The following is a 23,294-nucleotide window of genomic DNA, read 5'->3' on the forward strand; positions in this document are numbered from 1 at the left end:
TACAACTAAGCGTCCCCTGCCCACATGGCTCTTGGATGTCCTGAAAGATGGGCCAAGGCAGCATTTGAATAGCAGCACACAGTGGTACTGTGGAGCTGAGGTGAGGGGCTCCGCGACACTCATAATCAAGGAGCCAGCCAGGGCCAGGTGCAGTGGCTCATGCCTGTGTTCTCAACACTTTGGGAGCTGAGGTGGGCGGATCACCTGAGGTCAGGAGTTCAAGACCAGCTTGGCCAACATGGGGAAATCCCACCTCTACTAAAAATACAAAAATTAGCCGGGCATAGTGGCATGTGCCTGTAATCCCAGCTGCTCAGGAGGCTGAGGCACGAGAATCACTTGAACCCGGGAGGCAGAGATTTCAGTGAGCCAAGATCGCGCCAGTGTACTCCAGCCCGGGCAACAGTGAATCTCTGTCTCAAAACAAACAAACAAACAAACAAACAAAAAAACGAGGAGCCAGCCAGGAAGGGAAGGGACCCTTGTGGAGTAAGGACAAGGCCCTTGGCATCTATGAAAAATGTCTTCCTTCACCCATGCTGCCCTCTCAACATGGGACCTTGTTTCCCACCTCCCGTGTAGTGGCGGCAGAAGCCGTTACGACAGAAGTTTCCCCCTCTTTACCAAAAGAGAGCTGGGACCGTTCTAACAGACTTTTTTATACCCAAATGCGGTCCGTGAACAGAGCTGCGGAGAATGAGCAGATCTCAAGGAACATTGCTGATAAATGCCTAGTTGTCCCCACAGTTCGAGGCCCTGACGATTTCATACTGCCACTGTCTCTCCCCAGTCTGCCCCTGCAGGCCCCAGCCTGCTCGTGGGCTGCAGCTGCCTCTCCACTCCCGCCCCTTCTCTGCTCCTGCCATCTCTCAAGGAGCGTGGGCTCCAAGGCCCACCTGTGGAAGGTTCTGAGAGAAAGAAAGAGAAGCAAGCTTAGGGGTGGCTCAGTCAGCGGCCATCCGGCTCTGACACCACATCCTGCTCTGCTGACCCATACGGTGGCAGCCATCGCAGGGACAAAGCCTCTGTCTTCATGCTCCCCCTCCTCCCAGTCCCTCCTGGTGTGTCATCTACATTGGGCCATGCCCTGCCCCAGCCACTCGCAGACACATCTAGACTTCTTTTCTCATAGTTGTTTATTCAAGAGCCCGATCATCCTTTCCTTCCCCTTTGCTGCCCGCATGGAATGACCTCTGAGTTCCTTCTTTTGATCCAGGTGGATTAGTGATTTCCTGTGTCATTTCCATGTCGTTACATCATGTATCAATTGCAGCATGCATTATAAATTACTTTCCCTCTACTGCCCCCTGGACATGACAGTCAGGGTGTCACAGCGCTAACCAGTAACTGTATGTGTGTTGGTTTCAGAGTCATAAAGGGGACACTGTGTTTTGTTGGTTTCTAAAAGGGACAATGGATCTGAGGCAGCTGAGACCCACTGTCCCTAGCCAGTTGGAGGCAGCTTGGCCGTTTGGGTGATGACTCTGGGACAGCTGGTTCTCAGGCTCCCACCTCACAGTGTGGACATCTGTGAATTACCACTAAGGACAGTCATTTCCCCCAAGCCACTAAGTAACATCCTGAATTTCACTGCTCTACTTGGAGGGATTTGCCTCTCGAGAATTATCCAGCAATTCTCTCCTTTTGATAGCTCCCAAGTGAAGCCTTCTCTAAGGCCACAAAAGTGACTTCAGCCCTGGCCAGTGGCAAGAGGAGTGCCCCAGCCCTATGAAGTCGGCTATGTCCAGCCCTGGGGAAAAGAGGGGTTGAGGCCGACTCCTCGACTGGGCTCTGAGATGCAGACAGGGTCTCCTTGTGCTCACCCTCCCACCGGGAGCCAAAGCACTGGCCTTTCCAGAGCAGGGCCTCCTGCAGGAGGCAGCTGTAGCCCCCGCCCCCACCCTCACCCCCCCAGGCCACTCTGCTAGAGGCTCCAAGGCCCTGCTGCCTGCAACTCCCGGAGACGGCTGTGACAAAGGCCAGGCCTCCTGTTAGAACCAGCATCACAGCCAGCAAGAATAGGGCCCAGCTGTGTAAGCAAATGGCCTGGGAGCTCTTAAGACGGACCACAGGCCCTTCCGACTGAAAGACAGTGAACTGACCGTCACGGAGCGCGGGGTTCGAGCCTTGGCACGTGCACCTTGCTCAGCCTCTGTCAGGCTAGGGAGAATAAAGGACGCCAGACACAACGGAAGCCTGTGACAGGCTGGAGGGGGCCCCCTGACCACCACCCTCTACAGTCTTCACCCACAGGCCCCCTGGAGCCACACACAGCCACAGCCTTACCATATGTGTGCTAGAAGGTTCTGGGTGAGGCCCGAGTGCATGAAGATCTCCTTCACCTCCTGGCCGCTCACGTAGCCGTCCAGGTCCAGGTCAGTCTTCAGGAATATCTCATCAAATCGCATCTTGTCTGCCATGGGCACCACCCAGTTCACTGTTGGCTGAAACAGTTTTTGGCAAAACAGTTAATCTGGAAGCTTTTTATGACCCCCAGACACATGCTTTTTGATGATGGGGCAATTAAAGCACTTCCATGCACATTTGGCATCAAACTCTCCTCACTTCCATGAGCCGAGAGGGCAGACGAGATCCTTGTTCTGTAACTGGCGAAACTGAGGCTGAGACAGGTTGAGGCTGGCTCTGTGAAGCTCACCCAGATGCCAGTCTGCACCTCTCTCCACCCCATCACCCTCTCTCCTTGTCCATCCACCCCCGCCCAGGGCGTGAGGGAGGCTGTGATCTTCAGGGGATGGGTTCAAGCATGCCAGGAAAGACCCTCCCGAGCACCCACTTGGAAGGACCATCCCTGGAGAGCCAGCCCGGCCACATGCCAGCCCCCCTGGTCCTCCCACTCCTCCGCCCGCAAAGGCTGCCCTACAGGCAGCCAAAGTGTCCCGTCCCAGGACTCTGAAGACCACCCTTCTATGTCCCTGAGACAACAAAGATACCCCCAAGGTGTGAGTACACACACGTCACTGACAGGTAACAAATGAGACCCCACCATTCAAGAGGGCCACCACCCACGAGGCCCCACCAACATTCATGCAGCCCCAACCCCACCAAGGGCAGACGGAGCCATGAGCCCAGTGCAGCTTGAGGTTCACAGCCCTGGGGCTGGGCCACCTGCTGCACATGCAGCCCCTCTCACCACCGGCTCACAGTTAACTTGAGAGGCAAACGCCATCGTGGGTCAACCAGGGCCCGGTCACCTTCTGGTTCAGAGGCATCAAGGACCCTCAGGCACTCGGGGGCAGGCCCCTTCCATGGCCTACTCCGCCTGCATTACCGCGGGCCTTCAATACACCCACCACGCCACAGTTCACGGCATCTGTGTCCCGAACTCTAGACGTGCTTTTCCTCTTCCCTTTTTTTTAAAAATATTTATACCAATCACTCTTTTTAAACAATCTCATAATAGCAATGAGAATAAACACTTGATTGAATTATCTAGATGATGAGGGAGTGGAGAGAAAAAGGACAGGCAAATGTGGCTAGAGGGATCAATTGTTCCTCCTCCACGCAGCAACTGTACAGAAAAGCCGCACCCCACTCCTCACCTTCAGTGAACGCCATGATGCCTGAAACTGCCACTCAAAGTCATTCCTCTTAGTTATGAAAGGATTTCTTAGGCTGGGTGCAGTGGCTCACGCCTATAATCCCAGCACTTTGGGAGGCTGAGGTGGGTGGATCACCTGAGGCCAGGAGTTCGAGACCAGGTTGGCCAACATGATGAAACCCCGTCTCTACTAAAAACACGAAAAATTAGCCAGGTGTGGTACTGGGCACCTGTAATCCCACCTACTCGGGAGGCTGAGGCAGGAGAATTGCTTGAACCTGGGAGGCGAAGGTTGCAGTGAGCTGAGATTGTGCCACTGCACTCCAGCCTGGGTGACAGAGCAAGACTCCGTCTCGGGAAAAAAAAAAAAAGGATTTCTCAAAGAGTTCTCACAGTGTTGACAACCCAAAGATGTCCATAGGATTGAGGAGAAGGGACTCATGGTCAAGACTGGGAAACAATGGTTAAACTCATTTACTCTTCATGAACAAGCATCCTGTGATGTCTAAATCCACTCACGAGGCCCCACCAACATTCATGCAGCCCCAACCCCGCCAGGGCAGATGGAGCCACGTGGGTGGCTCCTGATACCAACTCGGGGAATTCAGAAAGCAAGCTTGGGAAACAAGGGATACCATGTGACTCAGATCAGCTTAGTTCAGGGGTTTCACATAGCAAGTATGTGTGATGAAGTACAGCAAGGACTTGATCAAACAATTTATCAAAATCTATGGAGCTAGGCCAGGCACAGTGCTCACGCCTGTAATCCCAGCACTTTGGGAGGCCAAGGCAGGAAGATATCTCAAGCCCAGGAGTTCAAGGCCAGCCAGTATAACACAGCAAGACCCCATCTCTACTAAATAAATACATAAATAAATAAATAAAATTAGCTAGGTGTGGTGGCATCCGCCTGTCCCAGCTACTAGGGAGGCTGAGGTGGAAGGATCACTTGAGCCCAGGAGACTGAGATAGCAGTGAGCCGTGATTGCACCACTGCACTCCAGCCGGGGCAGCAGAGCAAGATCCTGTCTCTTATATATTAAAAAAAAAAAATCTATGGATCTAATTCAAATGATGAGAGTTCAGATGGCAAGAGCAACTTGATTTTTACTTGTAGCATTGTACTGTGTAAATTTTGTGAGCCTTCTCAAGTCTGGTGGACGTAAAGATGCCAATAAAGGAATTCTAATGAGAAATGGGCTTGCTGCCTTTAAGTCACGGGGCTACAGAAAGCTAACCTCAGAAGCCAGGGATCACAAAGAGGTAATGGGAGTCAGACAAGCTGAGCTGTGGCAGGTCACAGAAACAAGGGGCGTTCTGTGTCCCACAGGTCCCAAGAAGAAATTACGTATGAAATTATAGCTCTGGGATGACAAGAGTCCTAATAACATTTGCTGGGCAAACAAAAGGAATTCACTGCCTGATTTCTGGAACCTCAGAGTATGTTAGCAGCATACTCTGCCAACTTGGCTGTGAACCCTACACGGGGCAGCCTTGCCCGTGGAGCTGGCTCTCCCAGTGGAGGCTGGGCTTTAAGGCCGGCTCAGCAGCCACAGGTCCCAAAGGAAGGAGATCAGACCCTGGTGGCTGGAAGTGGCTTCACTCAAACCTGGCATGAGGGCAAAATCGGGTGGCCCTTGGGGGCCCCAGACAAGAGCGTTGCTGGCCTGGAGATGAGGAAGTTGGAGTAGGGGGAGCATGTGGACTGTAGGCCCCCAGAAATGCTCGTTTTCATGACTGTGATCCGACCAGTGCCATCCTGGGGGCAGGAGCTGTACCCTCCCACCCCTGCCCAACAGGGGCCACTGGTAAAATCGGTCTAGTCAGAGGGTCTTGAGAGAACCACCAGAAGATCACTAGAGAGGTGGGTTATGAAGCTGGGTGACTTGTGCCCGCCAGCAAGTTTGGCCCCACTAGCTTTGTTGCCAGTAAAGCACCTCCCCTAACCTGACCTTCAATACTTAATAAAACTCTTGGCAAGAGCTCTGCAGACACAGGTTGGGCACAGTGGCTCACGCCTGTAATCCCAGCACTTTGGGAGGCCGAGGCAGGAGGATCACTTGAGCCAAGGAGTTCAAGACCAGCCTGGGTAACATGGGGAGACCTCATCTCTATTGAAATAATGAGATAAATGAATACTTTTTTTTTTTTTGAGACAGAGTTTTGCTCTTGTTGCCCAGGCTGGAGTGCAGTGGTGCAATCTCAGCTCACTGCAACCTCCGTCTCCCAGGTTCAAGCAATTCTCTAGCCTCAGCCTCCCAAGTGGCTGGGATTACAGGTGTGCACCACCACGCCTAGCTAATTTATTTGTATTTTTAGTGGAGACGGGGTTTCACCATGTTGGCCAGGATGGTCTCGATCTCCTGACTTTGAGATCTGCCCACCTCGGCCTCCCAAAGTTCTGGGATTACAGGCGTGAGCCACCACGCCTGGCCGCAAATATTTTTTAAAAACATTTCATCACAAACTTGACTGTTCTGGGGTTGCATGTTAAGAACTCCCAAGAAACATCCTACTGTGCTCTGAGAGGGGGCTGTGCCCATTGAGGGCTCCGTACCTGTGTTTGCTTGAGGCTGTGCTTGGGGGACAGGCTCCCTGTGCTGTTGAGGCTGCTGACGCTGCCGTGGGACGGCGTGGAGCGGAGGCTGTCTTTTGGTGGGGGGCTGGCGGGCAGGACGGGGACGGCGCCAGGGAACACAGTCTTCTTTCTCTTGGAGGGTGGGATGAGGGACGGGGGCAAGGCAGAGGGCACGGGCTCCTTCTCCAGGGCTCGGTACACCAAGTGCATGGCCTGCAGGTGCAAACAACAATGGCATTGAAGGGGCAAGGCTGGGGCTGGGACCATCAGGAGAAGGCAGAGGGCAGCCCTTTTGGGGGCTGCAGTGACAGGACACTCTGTGAGGATGCTCCCAAGCTGACCAGAGTGAAAAGAAATCGCTCCTGATGAGTTATCTTTCATGTGTAACTTTCCAAGACGTGTTGAATTAATCCTCGAGACTGAAATGCACACAGAAAGAATCCAATCAAGCCACACTCCGTATGCATCCCTTCACCACTCAGGGAGGCCACCAGCTCCAGGGCTGGCACCTTCCCAGTACTGGATTTGAAAGTCTAAAGACACCAGAAGAGAGACCTGTACTTCAAGACATTCAGGAGTAGTCCCAGCTACTTGGGAGGCTGAGGTGGGAGGATCGCCTGAGCCCAGGAGATGGAGGCTGCAGTGAGCTGTGATCGCACCACTGCACTCCAGCCTGGGTGACAGAGCGAGACCCTGTCTCTATAAAACAAAATAAAACAAAAAACAGTGGAACTGAGGATGCATCCATGAGGCAGGCCACAGCCATAGAAATAAATTCCTTGTAGAAGGCCAACTAATAAAAGTGCAAGGAATGATGGTTTTGATGAGCACATCACCGTTTGGCAGCCACCATCATCGTAATTAATCTTGCCAGATTAAGGCAAGACTCATCAGTGATGGTGGAACTCTCACAGAAGAGTATGAGAGTCACAGTTGTTGACAGTATCAAGGCGTCCCCCACAAGAGATGAACTGAGCACAGAGGGAAAAAGAGCAACTACCCACAGGAACCCACAACCTTGACCCACCTTGACCCAGTGATGAATGTCAACATGGCAGTAAGAAGACATGTTGATATCACGTTCCCCTAGGTGGGAGGCCCATGTGGGGTGGGTGTGACCTCTGTGGGATTCCTGTCTCACAGGAGTGCATGACCTGGGTCATCAAGAGGACCCGGCAGCCAGGCCCAGGCCCAGGGACACTCCATAACTGCTGGCCTGCGCTCTTCAAAATGCCCACGTTGAAGCCAGCCACGGTGGCTCATGCCTGTAATCTCAGCACTTTGGAGGCCAAGACGGGCAGATCACCTGAGGTCAGAAGTTCAAGACAAGCCCGGCCAACAGGGAGAAACCACATCTCTACTAAAAATTCAAAAAAAAATTAGCCGGGCGTGGTGGTGGGCACCTATAATCCCAGTTACTTGGGAGACTGAGGCAGAAGAATCGCTTGAATCCAGGAGATGGAGGTTGCAGTGAGCTAAGATCATGCCACTGCACACCAGCCTAGGTGACAGAGTGAGACTCCCTCTCAAAAACAAAACAACAACAACAAAAAAACAAAAAGTCCACGTCGAGAGACACAAAGAGAGACGGAGGAACTGTTCTAGATTCCAGGAAACGAAAGACAAAGGACAACAGGATGTAACACACAGGACTGGGTTCTCTTTAGACACAACAGACATTTTTGGGACAACTGATAAAATCTGAGTAATATCCTGGGATTAGATAATAATAGATACGCTCATACAGAATATAAGGTGTATATATAGGATATAATGAAAACATCATAAATGCAATGCTATCATGTGAATTTCCTGATTTTGAAGTGGATAATGGTTATGTGTAAGAGAAGTCCTTGTTTTTAGGAAATATGCACTGAAGTGTTTGTGGATGAAGAGGCATCATGTCTGCAACTTAACTCTAAAATGGTTCACAGGAAAACTTCGTGCAGCAGTGGGGAGGGCGAGAGAGTTATGGAGGGAGGGAAGAGAAAGATAAAACAAATGTAGTAAATTAGCGACACTGGGAAATTTGAGTGAAGGGTTTTCAAAAGAATTTTCTGTCGGAGGCCAAGGGGGGAGGTCGCTTGAGTTGAGTTCGAGGCTGTAGCAAGGGTGTTCACGTCACTGCACTGGAGCTGGGGTGACAGAACAAGACTCTGTCTCAAAAACAAAAAATAATTCTCTGTATTACAGGTTGAGTATCCCTTATCCAAAATGCTTGGGACCACAGGGTTTCAGTTCTGGAGTTTTCTGAATTTCTGAATGTGTGTATTACACTTACTGGTTCAGCATTACTAATCCAAAACTCCAAAATCTGAAATCCTTCAGTAAGCATTTCCTTTGAGTGTCATGTTGGTGCTCAAAAAATTTCAGATCTTGAAGCATTCTGGTTTCAGACTTTCAGATTAAGGATACTCAACCTGTACTGAAACTTTCCTACATACAAAGAACTATGTCAAGACAAACACTTAAAAAATGAAAGAAGGAAGGCTGGGTGTGGTGTCTCATGCCTGTAATCCCAGCACTTTGGGAGGCAGAGGCGGGCAGATCACTTGAGGCCAGGAATTCAAGACCAGCCTGGCCAATATGGTAAAACCCCATCTCTATCAAAAATACAAAAAAATTATCTGGCTGTGATAGAGTGCACCTGTAATTCCAGCTACTTGGGAGACTAAGGCATGGGAATTGCTTGAACCCGGGAGGCGGAGGCTGCAGTGAACCAAGATTGCACCACTGCACTCCAGCCTGGGTGACAGAGCAAGACTCCGTGTCAAAAAAAAAAAAAAAAAAGAAAGAAAGAAAGAAAGAAGGCCAGGCACAGTGGCTCACACCTGTAATCCCAGCACTTTGGGAGGCCGAGGCGGGTGGATCACGAGGCAGGAGATCGAGACCATCCTGGCCAAGATTGGGCCACTGCACTCCAGCCTGGCGATAGAGTAAGACTCCATCTCAAAAAAAAGAAGAAGAAAGAAAGAAAGAAAGAAAAGGGAAGGAAGGAAGGAGACAGAGAGAGAAAGAAAGAAAGAAAAAGAAAAAGGAAAAGAAAGGGAAAGGAAAGAAAGGAAAGGAAAGAAAAGAAAAGAAAAAAAAAAGAAAAGAAGAAAGAAAGAAACAAAGAGAAAGACAAACGAATCCAGCAACCCCTGCACACTGCACATTTCCTTCCTGGGCTGGGTGGAAAGGAAACAGCAGGACTTACCACAGCGAATTCATCTCGGTCCAAGTGCCCATCCTTGTCAATGTCACTGAGGTCCCAGACCTGCAAGGGAGAGACCAGCATGGGTTACTGTGGGAGGAAGGACTGGGTGAGAGTGAGACCACCTGCCGGAACTCAGACTCTCTGCCGTGGCACTCACTGGGCTCAGGACACGGCAGTCAATATACATTTCAGGACCAGTCCGCGAGTTCTCAGAAAAACCGTCACCTGTGAAGTACTGTCAACTACCAGATCCGTGGTCTGACAATCATCATGATTATAATCATATAGATGATAAGTTTAAAGGCTATACTTTAAACTTAGCCTGAGTTTCTTCTTTATTGTCTTACAGAGACATTAGAAAAGACAGCTTTGATTGAGTACAGGTGTTGCCCTAAACACCCACACTCCCTATGCTCACTCCTGCAAACCCCACCCCTCCCTTGCATTCTCAGCTGGGCAGGGCTGTGAGCTCATGTCTGAGCAGGTCTGTGGGTCTCATCTCCTCTCCCCAGCAGTGGATGGTGAGACAGGTGTCAGGCCACTCAGTGCGCTGAAGAGAAGGCAGGCAGGCACGGGTTCTGGAGCGTGCCTAAGACACGTGCAGATCTCAAGCACCATCACGCTTCCAGCTTCCTGACCCATGCCAGCCTTCCTGGATGGGCACAATGCCTGCCAGGCTAACGCTGGGCAGGCCGCCAGTCCCCGGATCTAAGCAGATGCCCGTGGCTCTATCCATGATGCTTCATATGTCAGCATCACCTCTCTCCAGCCAATCACCAGGGCTTCAGTCCATGAAGGTTTCTCACATCTGGTCCTCCTCTCCACCTCTGCTGCTGCATCCGAGGCTCAGGCCTCACCAGCCCGCACAGCCAAGAGCCTCCAGCTGGCCTCCCTGTCCCAGTCTTGTCCCTATGGCTACCACAGGGACTGCTCCAGAACACACACCTGACTCTGCCCCATCCTGCTCCTCAGCCTGGCAGATGGGGCCCCTATCACCTGGCTGCTGCTGAGCCCCTGACGGTAGCAGGTCCCTGCACCCCAACCCAGCCTCCACAGGGACCTCCACCTACTTTGCCAGGGATCCAGGACTCCAACAGGCCTTTCTGGCTCCACAGTCCTCCCTCAGCCCAGGGCTTCCCCACCTCGGCATTACTGCCTGTTAGCGCTGGATCATGCTCTGGGGTGTGGGCCATGCCGTGCACTGCAGGGTGTTGAGCAGCATTCCTGGCCTTGACCCACCAGATGCCAGCAGCACCCGACCTAGGTGTGACAACCAAAAATGTCCCCAGACATTGCCCAATGTCCCCTGGGGGGCGGAAGTGCCCAGGGGGAGCCCTGGCCCTAACTGGCATGCCAGGCTGCCTGAGGCCTCTGTGCCTTCACTCAAGCTGCCCACATGCCCAGACTTCCGCCAGAGTCCCCCTCACCCTGGAGGATGTGACCAGGGGCACCTCTTCTAGAAAGTCTTCCCCAGCTGCCCTGCTCCCCATGCTCGAGTGGGTCAGGGGTCCTCCCCTCTACCACTGCCCTCACTGGGCCAAACTGTGATTATCAGGGATGCTGTGGAGGTGTCTAATGGACGGGGCAGGTGAAGAGGGCAGGCTCTGGGGACAGCTGCTCCAGAATGCACACTGGACCCTGCCCCACCCTGTCCGCAACAGGACCTCATCCCTTCTCCACCCTTCCACAACCGTGCGACCAAGGTGACTTCCCAACCACCCTGAAGATCTGCTTCCCCATCTGAAAAATGGGTGGTGGAGGGGTGTGAGACACAGTCCTTAACAGGAGGGCTGCAAGTGCTGGATGTGCGTCTTCATGCAGAGCACTAGGGCCCGGCCTGCACATACTAAGCTCTCAGTAAATAAGTCTCAGTATCTTAGCTATTACTTATTTGACTTCTTTGATGGTACCTAATCATCCCCACCTTCCCACTGCCCAGCACAAGGCATGGTCCACTGCAGGCTCTGAAAAATGCTTACTGAATGACTGACCAGATTCATGATGTGTGAGTGCCTGGATGCACAGATGGATGACAGCACGGATGCAAGTGCGCACGGATGAATGTATAAATATGGACACACAGGGACATGGCAGCATAGACGTATGGGCACAAAGACGCATGCACAGATGTGGATAAATACATTGCATGAGCGTGTGCACACACAGATGAATGGATCATAGGGATGGGGAGGGACATGGGTGCATAGATGCATGGATACAAAGACGTATGCATGGCCGGGCGCAATGGCTCATGCCTGTCATCCATCCCAGCACTTTGGGAGTCCAAGGCGGGCGGATCACCTGAGGCCAGGAGTTCGAGACCAGCCTAGCCAATATGGTGAAACCCTATCTCTACTAAAAATGTACAAATTAGCTGGGCGTGATGGGGTGCACCCGTGGTCCCAGCTACTTGGGAGGCTGAGACAGAATTGCTTGAACCAGGGAGGCGGAGGTTGCAGTGAGCCAAGATGGCGCCAGTGCACTCCAGCCTGAGTGACAGTAAGACTTCATCTCAAAAAAAAAAAATTTTTTTTAAATAAATAATACTTACATTTATGATTAGATAGAAGGTATACGTTCTTTTTTTTTTTTTGAGACAGAGTCTTGCTCTGTCGCCCAGGCTGGAGTGCAGTGGTGTGATCTCAGCTCACTGCAATTTCTGCCTCCCAGATTCAAGCGATTCTCCTGTCTCAGCTTCCTGAGCAGCTGGGACTACATGAGCATGCCAACCATGCCCAGCTAATTTTTGTATTTTTAGTAGAGATGGGGCTTCACCATGTTGGCCAGGATGGTCTTGATCTTTTGATCTCGTGATCTGCCTGCCTCGGCCTCCCAAAGTGCTAGGATTACATGCGTGAGCCACCGTGCCCAGCCAGAAGGAATAAGTTCTAAAGTTCAATAGCACAACAGGGGAACTATAGCTAACAATAATTTATCGTATCTTTCAAAGTCTTCCAGAAGAGAAGATTTGAATGTTCCCAACACAAAGAAAGGATCAGTGTTTGAGGTGATGGATATGCTAATCACCCTGCTGGGATCATTACACATTGTGTGCATGTATCAAACCACCACGTGGACCCCACACTACAACTATTATGTATCATCAAAAATAAAAATAATAAAACATAAAATAAAGCAAAACACGGTTGACTCTTGAACAACATGGTTTGTTGAACTGTGCAAGCTCACTTGTGCTCATATTTTTCTAACCAAACATGGATACAAAATACAGTAGTCGTGGGACGTGAAACCTGAATATACAGAGGGCTGACTTTTGTATCTGCAGGGCTGATTGCAGGACTTGAGTATGTGTACATTTTGGTGTATGATAGGGGCCCTGGAACCAATTCCCCTAAGTATACCAAGGGACAACTGTACTTTTAGTTAATAGAAACAAATTGAGGCTTTTAAAATTAATTAATTTGGTCAGGGACGGTGGCTCACGCTTGTAATCCTAGCACTTTGGGTGGCCGAGGCAGGTGGATCACCTGAGGTCAGGAGTTCAAGACTAACCTGACCAACATGGTGAAACCCCATCTCTATTAAAAATACAAAAATTGGCTGGGCATGGTGGCTCACACCTGTAATCCCAGCACTTTGGGAGGCCAAGGCAGGTGGATAACGAGGTCAGGAGATCCAGACCATCCTGGCTGACACGGTAAAACCCCATCTCTACTAAAAATATGAAAAATCAGCCGGGCATGGTGGCGGGCACCTGTAGTCCCAGCTACTCGGGAGGCTGAGGCAGGAGAATGGCATGAACCCAGGAGGCAGAGATTGCGCCACTGTACTCCAGCCTGGGCAACAGAGAGAGACTCTGTCTCAAATAAATAAATAAATACAAATACAAATACAAAAATTAGCCGGCTGTGGTGGCGCATGCCTGTAATCCCAGCTACTTGTGAGGCTGAGGCAGGAGAATTGTTTGAACCCGGGAGGAAAGGTTGCAGTGAGTCGAGATCATGCCACTGCACTCCAGCCTGGGTGACAGAGCGAGACTCTGCCTCACAAAACAAAACAAAATAAAACAAAAAATTAATTATTATTTTTATTTTTTTAAACAGAGTCTCACTCCGGTTGCCCTGGCTGGAGTGCCATGGCACGATCTCAGCTTATTGCAGCCTCAACTTCCCAGGCTCAGTTGTGATTCTCCCACCTCAACCGCTAGAGTAGCTGGGACTACAGTCACGCACCACCACAACTGGCTAGTTTTTTGTATTTTTTTTTTTCAGTAGGGATGGGGTTTCACCATGTTGCCCAAGCTGGCCTCAAACTCCTGGACTCAAGTAATCTGCCTGCCTCAGCCTCCCAAAGTGCTGGGATTACAGGCATGAGCCGCCACACCAGCCTAAATTGAGGGTTTTTTGTTTTTTGGTTTTTTTTTTTGAGACAGAGTCTCGCTCTGTTGCCCTGGCTGGAGTGCAGTGGTGCGATCTCAGCTCACTGCAATCTCCACCTCCCGGGTTCAAACTATTCTCCTGCCTCAGCCTCCCAAGTATCTGGGATTACAGGCGAACACCACCACACCTGGCTAATTTTTGTATTTTTTTTTAGTAGAGACGGGGTTTCACCATGTTGGCCAGGCTGTTCTGGAACTCCTGACCTCAAGTTATCCACCCACCTCAGCCTCCCAAAGTGCTGGGATTACAGGTGTGAGCCACCGCACCAAGCCAAGACTTTCTTTAAAGAGAATGCATAAAATTTTTCCTAAATTTGCAGCAGAGTTGAAAATACTTTTACCTTGAGCTTTATAGGAAGAAAAAGAGTAATTAACAGTAGAAAAGAGCCAGGAGTGGTGGTATGCTCTTGCAGTCCCAGTTACTCCGGAGGCTGAGGTGGGAAGATGGCTTCAGTCCGGCAGTTCGAGACCAGACTGGGCAACACAGTGAGACCCCATCTCTAAAAACTCAAAAAAAGAAACAAAAAGGCCGGGTGTGGTGGCTCACGCCTGTAATCCCAGCACTTTGGGAGGCCGAGGCGGGTGAATCACGAGATCAGGAGTTCGAGACCAGCCTGGCCAACATGGTAAAACACCATGTCTACTATAAATACAAAATTAGCTGGGTGTAGTGGCATGCACCTGTAATCCCAGCTACTTGAGAGGCTGAGGCACGAGAATTGCTTGAACCGGGGAGGCGGAGGTTGCAGTGAGCTGAGATTGCGCCATTGCACTCCAGCCTGGGCAACAGAGCAAGACTCCATCTCATAAATAAATAAATAAATAAATAGACACAGACACACATTCCCACATTCAGCACAATGGAAAGGGGGAAAGCCCAGGTTGGGGAGCTTAAAACTGAGCTCTACTGGTCCCAAAGCCCCAGGCAGCAATTTCACTTCTGAGTCCACCTCCTCATCTGTGAAGTGGAAGGATTCTGGCACCGTCCCCAGGGACTGGGTGAACACTGTTAAGCCACATCCTAGGAAGCCCTGAGCCAGCTGGGGCTGGACCCACAGGAGCGCTGATGAAGCCCCTGATGGCACAGGGAGAAAACAGAGCAAGAGCCTCGTAAGCACCGTGGGGAAAGTGAACAGTGGCGCCCACACACAGCAGGGACACTGAGTGCAGAAGAACCAAGCCCGCGGCCCACTTACCCTGCCCAGGACATCAAGAGGCAGCTTTGAGTTCATGAGGACTGGCTTGACTTTGTCTCCAGAGAGCAAACCATTGATGGGCAAGAGGCTTTCAAAAATCCCATCAAATTTGGCCTTTTCTTCCACCTAGTTGGAAAGAAATAGCCCGAGTAAGTAGGAGAGCGCACCTGTGTGAGTGTCCAGACCGAGCTCTGACCAAAAGCCAAGTGAAAATGGCCATGGACCCATCATCACCCTTGGCTAAAAGCACAAAATGATCTTAGAACAGTCTTGGCCCCTTGGTTTCCAAAGTGAACATACGCCCTGAAGGAAATAACGTTGTGGCAACCTCGGATCTGGGAGCCAAGGTCCTCAGGAGGGAGGCCCTGGCCCCAGGTCTTGCCCTTTGTCCTAGCTGCTGCCTGAGTGGGGCAGTGTCTTTGCAGGGAGACAAAGATCAGTCTCACCTGCCTCTAAGGAGCCTACTTGTACCAGAAAGACAAAAGTGTGAGCAGATGTTAGTGCTTGAGCAAATAATTATCAAAATCAACTTAAAGTACAGGAAGTCCTCTGTTTTTTTTTTTCTTTTTTCTTTTTTTTTTTTTGAGACAAAAATCTCGCTCTGTTGCCCAGGCTGGAGTGTAGTGGCACAATCTCAGCTCACTGCAACTTCCGACTCCCAGTTTCAAGCAATTCTCGTGCCTCAGCACTCGTACCTCCCGAGTAGCTGGGATCACAGGCATGCGCCACCACGCCAGGCTAATTTTTGTATTTTTTGTAGAGATGGGGTTTCACCATGATGGCCGGGTTGGTCTTGAACTCCTGGCCTCTAGTGATCCGCCTGCCTCGGCCTCCCAAAGTGCTGAGATTACAGGTGTGAGCCACCAAGCCCAGCCATATTCAGGAAGCCCTCCATTTCTAATGGTAAATAAATTAACACATAAATAGGAATAGCTCTTCATGAACAGAGGGAAGGTGCAGCATTAGGATGGGGAGTCACAGTTCCTGCTGTTCTGAAAGACACAGGGCAGGCAGCCCGTAAAAGGGGCCATGAGTGAGGCAGTGGCTTCCAGTCTGTTCCACCCTCCAAAGGAAACTTAACATTCCTGAACTGTACACTTAGAAATGGTTAAGATGGTAAATGTTACGTGATGTGTCTTTCACCCACAATAAAAACTTTTTAATTTTTAAAAGAGAAAAACCAAGACAGAGCCCTCAGTCACAGAGATGAGATCACCGGCAGACACCGCACACTCTCACGGCTGTTGGTGCTAAGAAGCTGAGCGCTGCAGGTCTGTCTCGGGGGCCTGGGATCCTCTCCTGGCCATCGGACTTGCTGACTCAGTGCCTTCAGAAGCCCAGAAATGTTCACAATGGAAACAAACACTTGGCACTTCGGGCTTGTTCTTTCTGACTGTGGCTGCGAATGGAATGCAGAATCTCTCTCGACCACAGTACACCCCAATTACAGCGCCTGGTCCTGCGCTCCCTGACTCCTTTCTGCGAGGTCCCCAGGCCCCTCAGTCCCAGCTCTTCCAGTGAGGCCTGGACATAACCCCTGCTGGAAAAGAGCCATCACATTTTAAAGAATAAGATCTCTTGGCACTGTTTCCCATGACAAAGTAGCTCTTTTTCAAAGTCCACACAATGCGCATGGTGACAGGGAGAAACTCTTCACCACAGTGATTGCCACTGGCAAAGTGCTTGATGACAGAGGTGACTGCATGACTCCTCGGTCACATGACATGTCTTCATGTCCTCTCCCTGCACAGATAACCCCACCCAGCCCACGACCTCTCCAAGAAGGGAACAAACCAACTGTGTAAACATGGGACGAAAGTGCTTGGGACCTTTATTTGATAGCCAGAGTGTTATTCATGTCAGGATTTATGCCACATAAACATGAGGAAATGTGACAGTCTGAAAGTGAAAGGAAGGTGAGGAGGCCTCACGTTATCTGGAGGGACCATGCTCACTTCCTTTAGAAGGAATTCTGTACTTAGAAGACAACTCTCGTTTTTTTCTTCTTTCTGGAAGCAGTAGCTTATCTTTCCAGCCACAACATCCTCTGTTTTAAAAATAACACTTCAAGTGCTGAGAGACGCTTTTCACAAAGCAATCAGAACATCAGGGAGGCAAGAATAGTAACATGCAAAGTGGCTGGAAAGAAGCAAGAAAGCAAGGGACACATTTGGGGGTCCACATGCTTGCAAGCTCTCACCGTTTCCTCTTCTATTCTGAATAACCAATACAAGCAGCAAAAACCACAGAATGTGACCTAAAGATGCAAGATTTAAACTGCAGCCCTTTAATAATCCAACTCCTGACACTTAGTTGTCCAGGTAGGCAACTCCCAATTCCAGTGAAGGGCCACAGCCTTTGTAAAAGGTGTTCATTAGAAGAGGTGTTTCATCCAAGTGCTGTGGCCACTCACACTGAGACAGAAGAGCTGACACAATCATCCTACAAAATGTTCTGAACAACATCAAACTAGAACAATTCCAGAACAATTCTAGAACAACTGCTGGAACAATTCTATCTGAAGGAGAGCCAAGGAGGGAGCTATTCCCGTTCACTTACCCTCACAGCCCAGTGGGCCTCTGCAGAGGGTGGTGTGACCATCAGAGGGCTGCTGGTGTCATGCTGAGAAGAGAGAGAAACATTCCTTTGTGGCTGGCACAGAATTAAATCATAGGTGGGTGGGTTTGCTGAAAAGGATACACGTTTCAAAGTGCTTTCAAAAAAGGGAAGACTTCACAAAGTTAAACACAGAATCACCACATGACCCAGCAATTCCACTCCTAGGTATTGACTCAAATGAATTAAAAACGGATGTCCAAACAAATCCTTGTACATGAATGCTGGTAGCAGCACTATTCACAACAGTCAAAAGGGTGGAAATAACCCACATGTCCAGAGAGATGAATGGATAAAGATGTGGTCCATCCAGTAAACGGAATATGGAAACACTGATCCATTCTACAACATGGATGAACCTGAAAACACGATACTGAGAGAGAGGGCGGACACAAAAGACCATGTTAGAGAATTCCATTGATAGGAAACGTCCAGAACAGGCAAATCCACTGACAGAAATAAAATTAGTGGTTGCCAGCGACTGGGAGGGGGAGACAAGGAGTGATTACTTAATGTGGATGGGGTCTCCTTGTGGGGGGATGAAAATGTTCTGGAGCTAGACAGAGGTAATGACGATACAACATTGTAAATGTACTAAATGCCACTGAATGGTTCACTTTAAAATTATTAATTTTCTATTATGTGAATTTCACCACAATAAAGGGGAAGGCTAGAGAAAACATGGAGATATACATGCACATACACACATGCACATACACACACACACACACATCTGGTATTAGAAGAATGTGAACTTGAAGGACTTGGACACTCACAAATTTAGGCGGTGGCATGCTTAAATTCAGATTGCTCAAGGTAACTTCATGGCCACTCTGTGCACAGGCCACCAGTCTCAGTGCAACATAGAAACCCTGCAAGTTCAAAGAAAGGGAAGGAGTAAACAGCACATCACCAGAGAGGGTAGGGGGAACTGTCTCTAATAGCAGGCTTCAGGGAAAGAGGATGTCCACTTCAACAATGAAGACTGTCCGTGCAAAAACCCCTTGGAGCGTTGTGCTGAACTGGACTCACCTTGGGTACATCGCTTAAATGAATACACTAAAATGGACTTATCCTGGCCGGGTGTGGTGGCTCATGTCTGTAATCCTAGCACTTTGGGAGACCGAGGCAGGTGGATCACCTGAGGTCAGGAGTTCGAGACCAGCCTGGCCAACATGGCGAAACCTCATCTCTACTAAAAATACAAAAATCAGCCAGGCGTGGTGGCAGGTGTCTGAAATCCCAGCTACTTGGGAGGCTGAGGCAGGAGAATCGCTTGAACCCAGAGGGTGGAGGCTGCAGTGAGCCAAGATCATGCCACTTCACTCCAGGCTAGGCAAAAAGAGCAAAACTCCGTCTCAAAATAAATAAATAAAATAAAATAAAATGGACTTACTCCACTGCATTTGGAAATCTGTAAAATTTCAGATGCATGTATTTTCCAAAAACTATGAGCTCCCAACACTTTAGGAAATGTTAGGTTGTATAAAGCAACAAAGTTAAACATGGTTAAGGTTATGAATGATGGACCAAATATGTGCCGAATTTTTGTTTGTTTTAGAGATGGGGTCTTACTCTGTCACCCAGAGTGCAGTGGCGCAATCACAGCTCACTGCAACCTCAAACTCATGGGCTCAAGCGATCCTCCTGCCTCAGCCTCCTGTGTAGCTGGGACCACAGGTGTGCACCACTATGCCCAGCTAAGTTTTTATTAATTTTTTTAGAGGTGGGATCTCACTATGTTGCCCAGGCTGGTCTCAAATTCCTGTCCTCCTGCCTTAGCTTCCTGAGTAGCTAGGATTATAGGTATGAGCCACTGCACCTGGCTATGTGTTGAATTTTTTTAAAAGCAGTCTTAAATACACACGGTTGGTCAGAAACTCTTATCTGTGGTTCACCATGATCCCCTCGGCCTCGCTGAACAGAACATCCCCTGCCCACCCCTAGTGGCCTGACGTGGACCCCACCTAGACACCGGAAGGAAGTTGAACTAGGCTGTCAGGTGCCTCCCCTCCTAACCAAGGACCCACCACACACAGGCTCAGTGGACTTGTGAGGCATCACTTAGCTTGTTGTTTTTTTTTTTTTTTTAATTAACTGGCCTAAGAACAGGGATACTTTTAAAGCTGTAAATACTGTTAACAGTTTTAAAAGTGTCTTCAAAGAGATAAGTGCTAGGACCGGCCTTTTCCAGCCTGCTGTCCTCAGAAGCCCTTGCAGAGTGTAGAGGATCATAAGAGGGTTTTGAGAAAAGGGGACCTTTCATCCCTGCAAGGTCTGAGAAAAGAGGAAAATTAATAAATAGTAAAGAAAAAAAGAAAAAGGAATTAAGTAAGTTTAGGGGAACTGCATTAAGCAAAGTCAAATTTCTTTTCCATAGGAATTCTCAGAACTTTTAACATGCAGACATGAGGCCGGGCACGGTGGCTCACGCCTATAATCCCAGCACTTAGGGAGGCCAAGATGGGAGGATTGTTTGAGCACAGGAGTTCGAGACCAAGCTGGGCATAGTGAGACCTTGTCTCTACAAAAAATAATAAAAATTAGCCAGGTGTGGCAGTGTGTGCCTGTGGCCTCAGGTACATGACAGGCTGAGGCAGAAGATCACTTGAATCCAGAAGATCGAGGCTGCAGTAAGCCGTGATCGCACCACTGCACTCCAGCCTGGGCAACAGAGCGAGAAAAAATAAAAAATAAAAAAACAAACAAAACCAAAAACATGCAGACATGCACCATGAACCTCAAAGAAGGGAGGTACAAGTGAAGGGGGCTTCCTGACAGACTGGATCACAAGTCATGGCACAGCACAAACAAGGTCTCTTCTAACAAAATGACCATCTACGACCACTTAAAATCACTTATAAGTACAAACTGAGTATTCCTCATCCCAAATGCTTGGGATCAGAAGAGTTTCAGATTTCAGATATTTTTTTTTTTTTTAAGATGGGGTTTTCACTGTGGAGGCTGAGGCATGAGAATCTTGTGAATCCAGGGGGCAGAGGCTGCAATGAGCCAAGATCATGTCACTGCACTCCAGCCTGGGCAAGAGTAAGACTCTGTCTCAAAAAAAAAAAAACCTCTGATTAAGGCCTTTAGTCAAAGTTACACCAATATCTACTTTGTTACATTAATAACACCAATGTGGCTGGGCGTGGTGGCTCATGCCCATAATCCCAGCACTTTGGGAGGCCGAGGTGGGCGGATCACCTAAGGTCAGGAGTTCGAGACCAGCCTGGCCAACATGGTGAAACACTATCTCTACTAAAAATACAAAAATTAGCCAGGCATGAAGGTTCTCGCCTGTAATCCCAGCTACTCCAGAGGCTGAGGCAAGGGAATCACTTGATCCTGGGAGGTGGAGGTTGCAGTGAGCCAAGACTGCACCACTGCACTCCAGCCTGGGCGACAGAATGAGACTCCATGTCAAAAAAATAAAAAATAACACCAATGTTATTTTCTGGCTCTGATCACTGTGCTGTGGTTATGTAAGACACCATCACTGGGGAGAGCTGGCAAAAGATACACAGGAACCCTCCAAGCTATTTGTGCAACTTCCACGAGAGACTGGTCCAAAATAAAAAGTTTGGACAACACTTTAATCACATGTAAGGTTACAAAACATTAAAAGAAAAATTAATTAATTAATTAATTAAAAGATACACTAGCCATGAAAGATGGCTCCAAGTGTTTAAAAGACCTTTATTTCAAAATGAAAACTTCCTGTGTTAAGTTTGACAGCTGTGCTCATGCCTAGTAATACTTGACAGTGGAGGAATGTGGAAGGAGCCGTGAAAGTCACCCAGCCTGGGGGCTCTGCCCAGCCCCTCCACTTGCTCTGTGTACATGTGTATATACCTGTTTGTCCAAGAACCCTTTACCTTCTGGGTCGGCCAAGTCCCATATCTGCGGAAACACAAAAATGCTCATAAGCATGACTGCTGATCACTGTCCATGTGTTAACAAAAACCAGAGCCGCCACCACCCCATCACTGGCCTTGCGGGGCAGGAGTGACTGTCCCCAGGTTATCCTGCAGATGAAGAGGCCAATTCAGAGCAGGTGAATGATCTGCCCAGGGGCGCACAGCCAGTCAGCGGCAGGGCCCAGAGGACATCTAGGTGCACTCAGCTCCCAAGCCAATGGTGTTTATGACACCCTTCTTCCCGCAACAAAAGTCCACAAGTGGCCAAGCACGGTGGCTCACGCCTGTAATCCCAGCACTTTGGGAGGCTGAGGTGGGTGGACCACCTGAGGTCAGGAGTGCAAGACCAGTCTGGCTAACACAGTGAAACCCTGTCCCTACTAAAAATACAAAAAATTAGCCGGGCGTGGTGGCAGGTGCCTGTAGTCCCAGCTACTCGGGAGGCTGAGGCAGGAGAATGACGTGAACCCAGGAGGTGGAGCTTGCAGTGAGCTGAGATCACGCCACTGCACTCCAGCCTGGGCGACAGAGCGAGACTCCGTCTCAAAAAAAAAACAAAAAAATTAGCCAGGTGTGGTAGTGTGCGCGCCTGTAATCCCAGCTATTCGAGAGCTGAGGCAGGAGAATCACTTGAACCCGGGAGGAGGAGGTTGCAGTGAGCTCAGATCGCACCACTGCATTCCAGCCTGGGCAACAAGAGCGAAACTCTGTCTCAAAAAAAAAAAAAAGTCCACAAGCTATCAAGACCCCAAAAGTACTCGGGTTTCTTGTCTGCTACCAAAGTAGTGGTGGGGGCTGCCATCTGGGCATTTGGATCCACCAGCTGCAGCCTGAGAGGTCTGCAGTGACCAGGCCATTCCCCAGGAGGCCCAGGCCCATGGAAGGAGGCCAGGCCCCATGGAAGGAGGCCTGCACAGGCTGGCCCTGACCTGCAGGGGGAGCTGTGAGGGCAGCCACAGAAGAGAAATCACTATTCATCTTCACATACCTTCCCAAGGATAATGTCCGAGAGGCCAGACTTCTTTAGAAAAAGCGCAGCTTCACTCGCCCCCACCCTCCCTGTGTATGCCGGATCGACCTGAGATGGGAGAGCAAGAGGCAAAATAACTTTTCAGCAAATGCAGCAGCAGGTGAAGCGGCACCCACCACGCTAACTATCCGCTGACAGTGAACAGAAAAGGACAAAAGGCCGCTCAGCCGGGCTTCTATTCTGTACTGTGCTTTCAGCTCAGGCATGTTCTAGTTCCATCTGAAAAGACATCAGCTAAACTCACCTGCTTGTAATAAGATTCATACAACGAATTTCCAGTGGGAATCTGTAAACGAAACCACAGATATTGGTCAAAAGTGAACACACCCCCCCTTGGGGAAAAAAAGGGTTGCTCCCTCAATTTTGTCATGACCAAAATATATGATGATAGAGTCAAAATCCTCTGAACACAGAATTCAGTTTGTCTTCAGACACAGATATTATTATGCTTACCTGATTTAGAAAAAGTAAGCCTAATGTTCTTTAATAAATCCTGATTCTAGGGCAAACAATACAGTCACTCAGGAAACAGCAGCAGCAGCCCAGTGTCAATTTCCATTCACTGAGCAAAGGGATTTCAGCTCCTGGAGAGCTCAAAGGGAAAAGACACTCTATCCTCTGAGATTGTTCTCTGGCTCCGGAATCAGAAAAAAAGTTTCCACGCGTTATCATGAATCACCGGGCCTGCAAGCTTTCGACCAGTTTCCCTGGCCTGGGTCTGGTTCTCAACCATCCCATCCATCCTCCTCCAGCTACCTGAGTGCTCAGAGACGCACACTGACCAGCCCGTGCCCGGA

The 23,294-nt window shown here is 49.5% G+C and overlaps 1 protein-coding gene across 9 annotated transcripts in view; it reads right to left on the reverse strand.

Moving 5' to 3' along the window:
• EPS15L1 (epidermal growth factor receptor pathway substrate 15 like 1) overlaps window positions 1–23,294 on the reverse strand; it is a 117,018-nt gene that overhangs the window by 64,050 nt on the left and 29,674 nt on the right. For all 9 annotated transcript variants that reach the window (XR_008516424.2, XM_009252924.4, XM_009252925.4 and 6 more), the window contains exons 2-10: window positions 22,742–22,783; window positions 22,456–22,545; window positions 21,403–21,450; window positions 18,324–18,419; window positions 17,491–17,553; window positions 14,932–15,057; window positions 9,337–9,396; window positions 6,117–6,350; window positions 2,287–2,444 (exon numbers count right to left, since the gene is read on the reverse strand). Coding sequence is in view for 8 of the 9 variants with exons in the window: in XM_009252924.4 (XP_009251199.2) it covers window positions 2,287–2,444; window positions 6,117–6,350; window positions 9,337–9,396; window positions 14,932–15,057; window positions 17,491–17,553; window positions 18,324–18,419; window positions 21,403–21,450; window positions 22,456–22,545; window positions 22,742–22,783 (917 nt within the window). In the remaining variant the exon portion in view is untranslated. The remainder of the gene's footprint in view (window positions 1–2,286; window positions 2,445–6,116; window positions 6,351–9,336; window positions 9,397–14,931; window positions 15,058–17,490; window positions 17,554–18,323; window positions 18,420–21,402; window positions 21,451–22,455; window positions 22,546–22,741; window positions 22,784–23,294) is intronic.

Source organism: Pongo abelii, chromosome 20 (genome assembly GCF_028885655.2).
Source record: "Pongo abelii isolate AG06213 chromosome 20, NHGRI_mPonAbe1-v2.0_pri, whole genome shotgun sequence".
In the NCBI taxonomy this organism is placed as follows: domain Eukaryota; kingdom Metazoa; phylum Chordata; class Mammalia; order Primates; family Hominidae; genus Pongo; species Pongo abelii.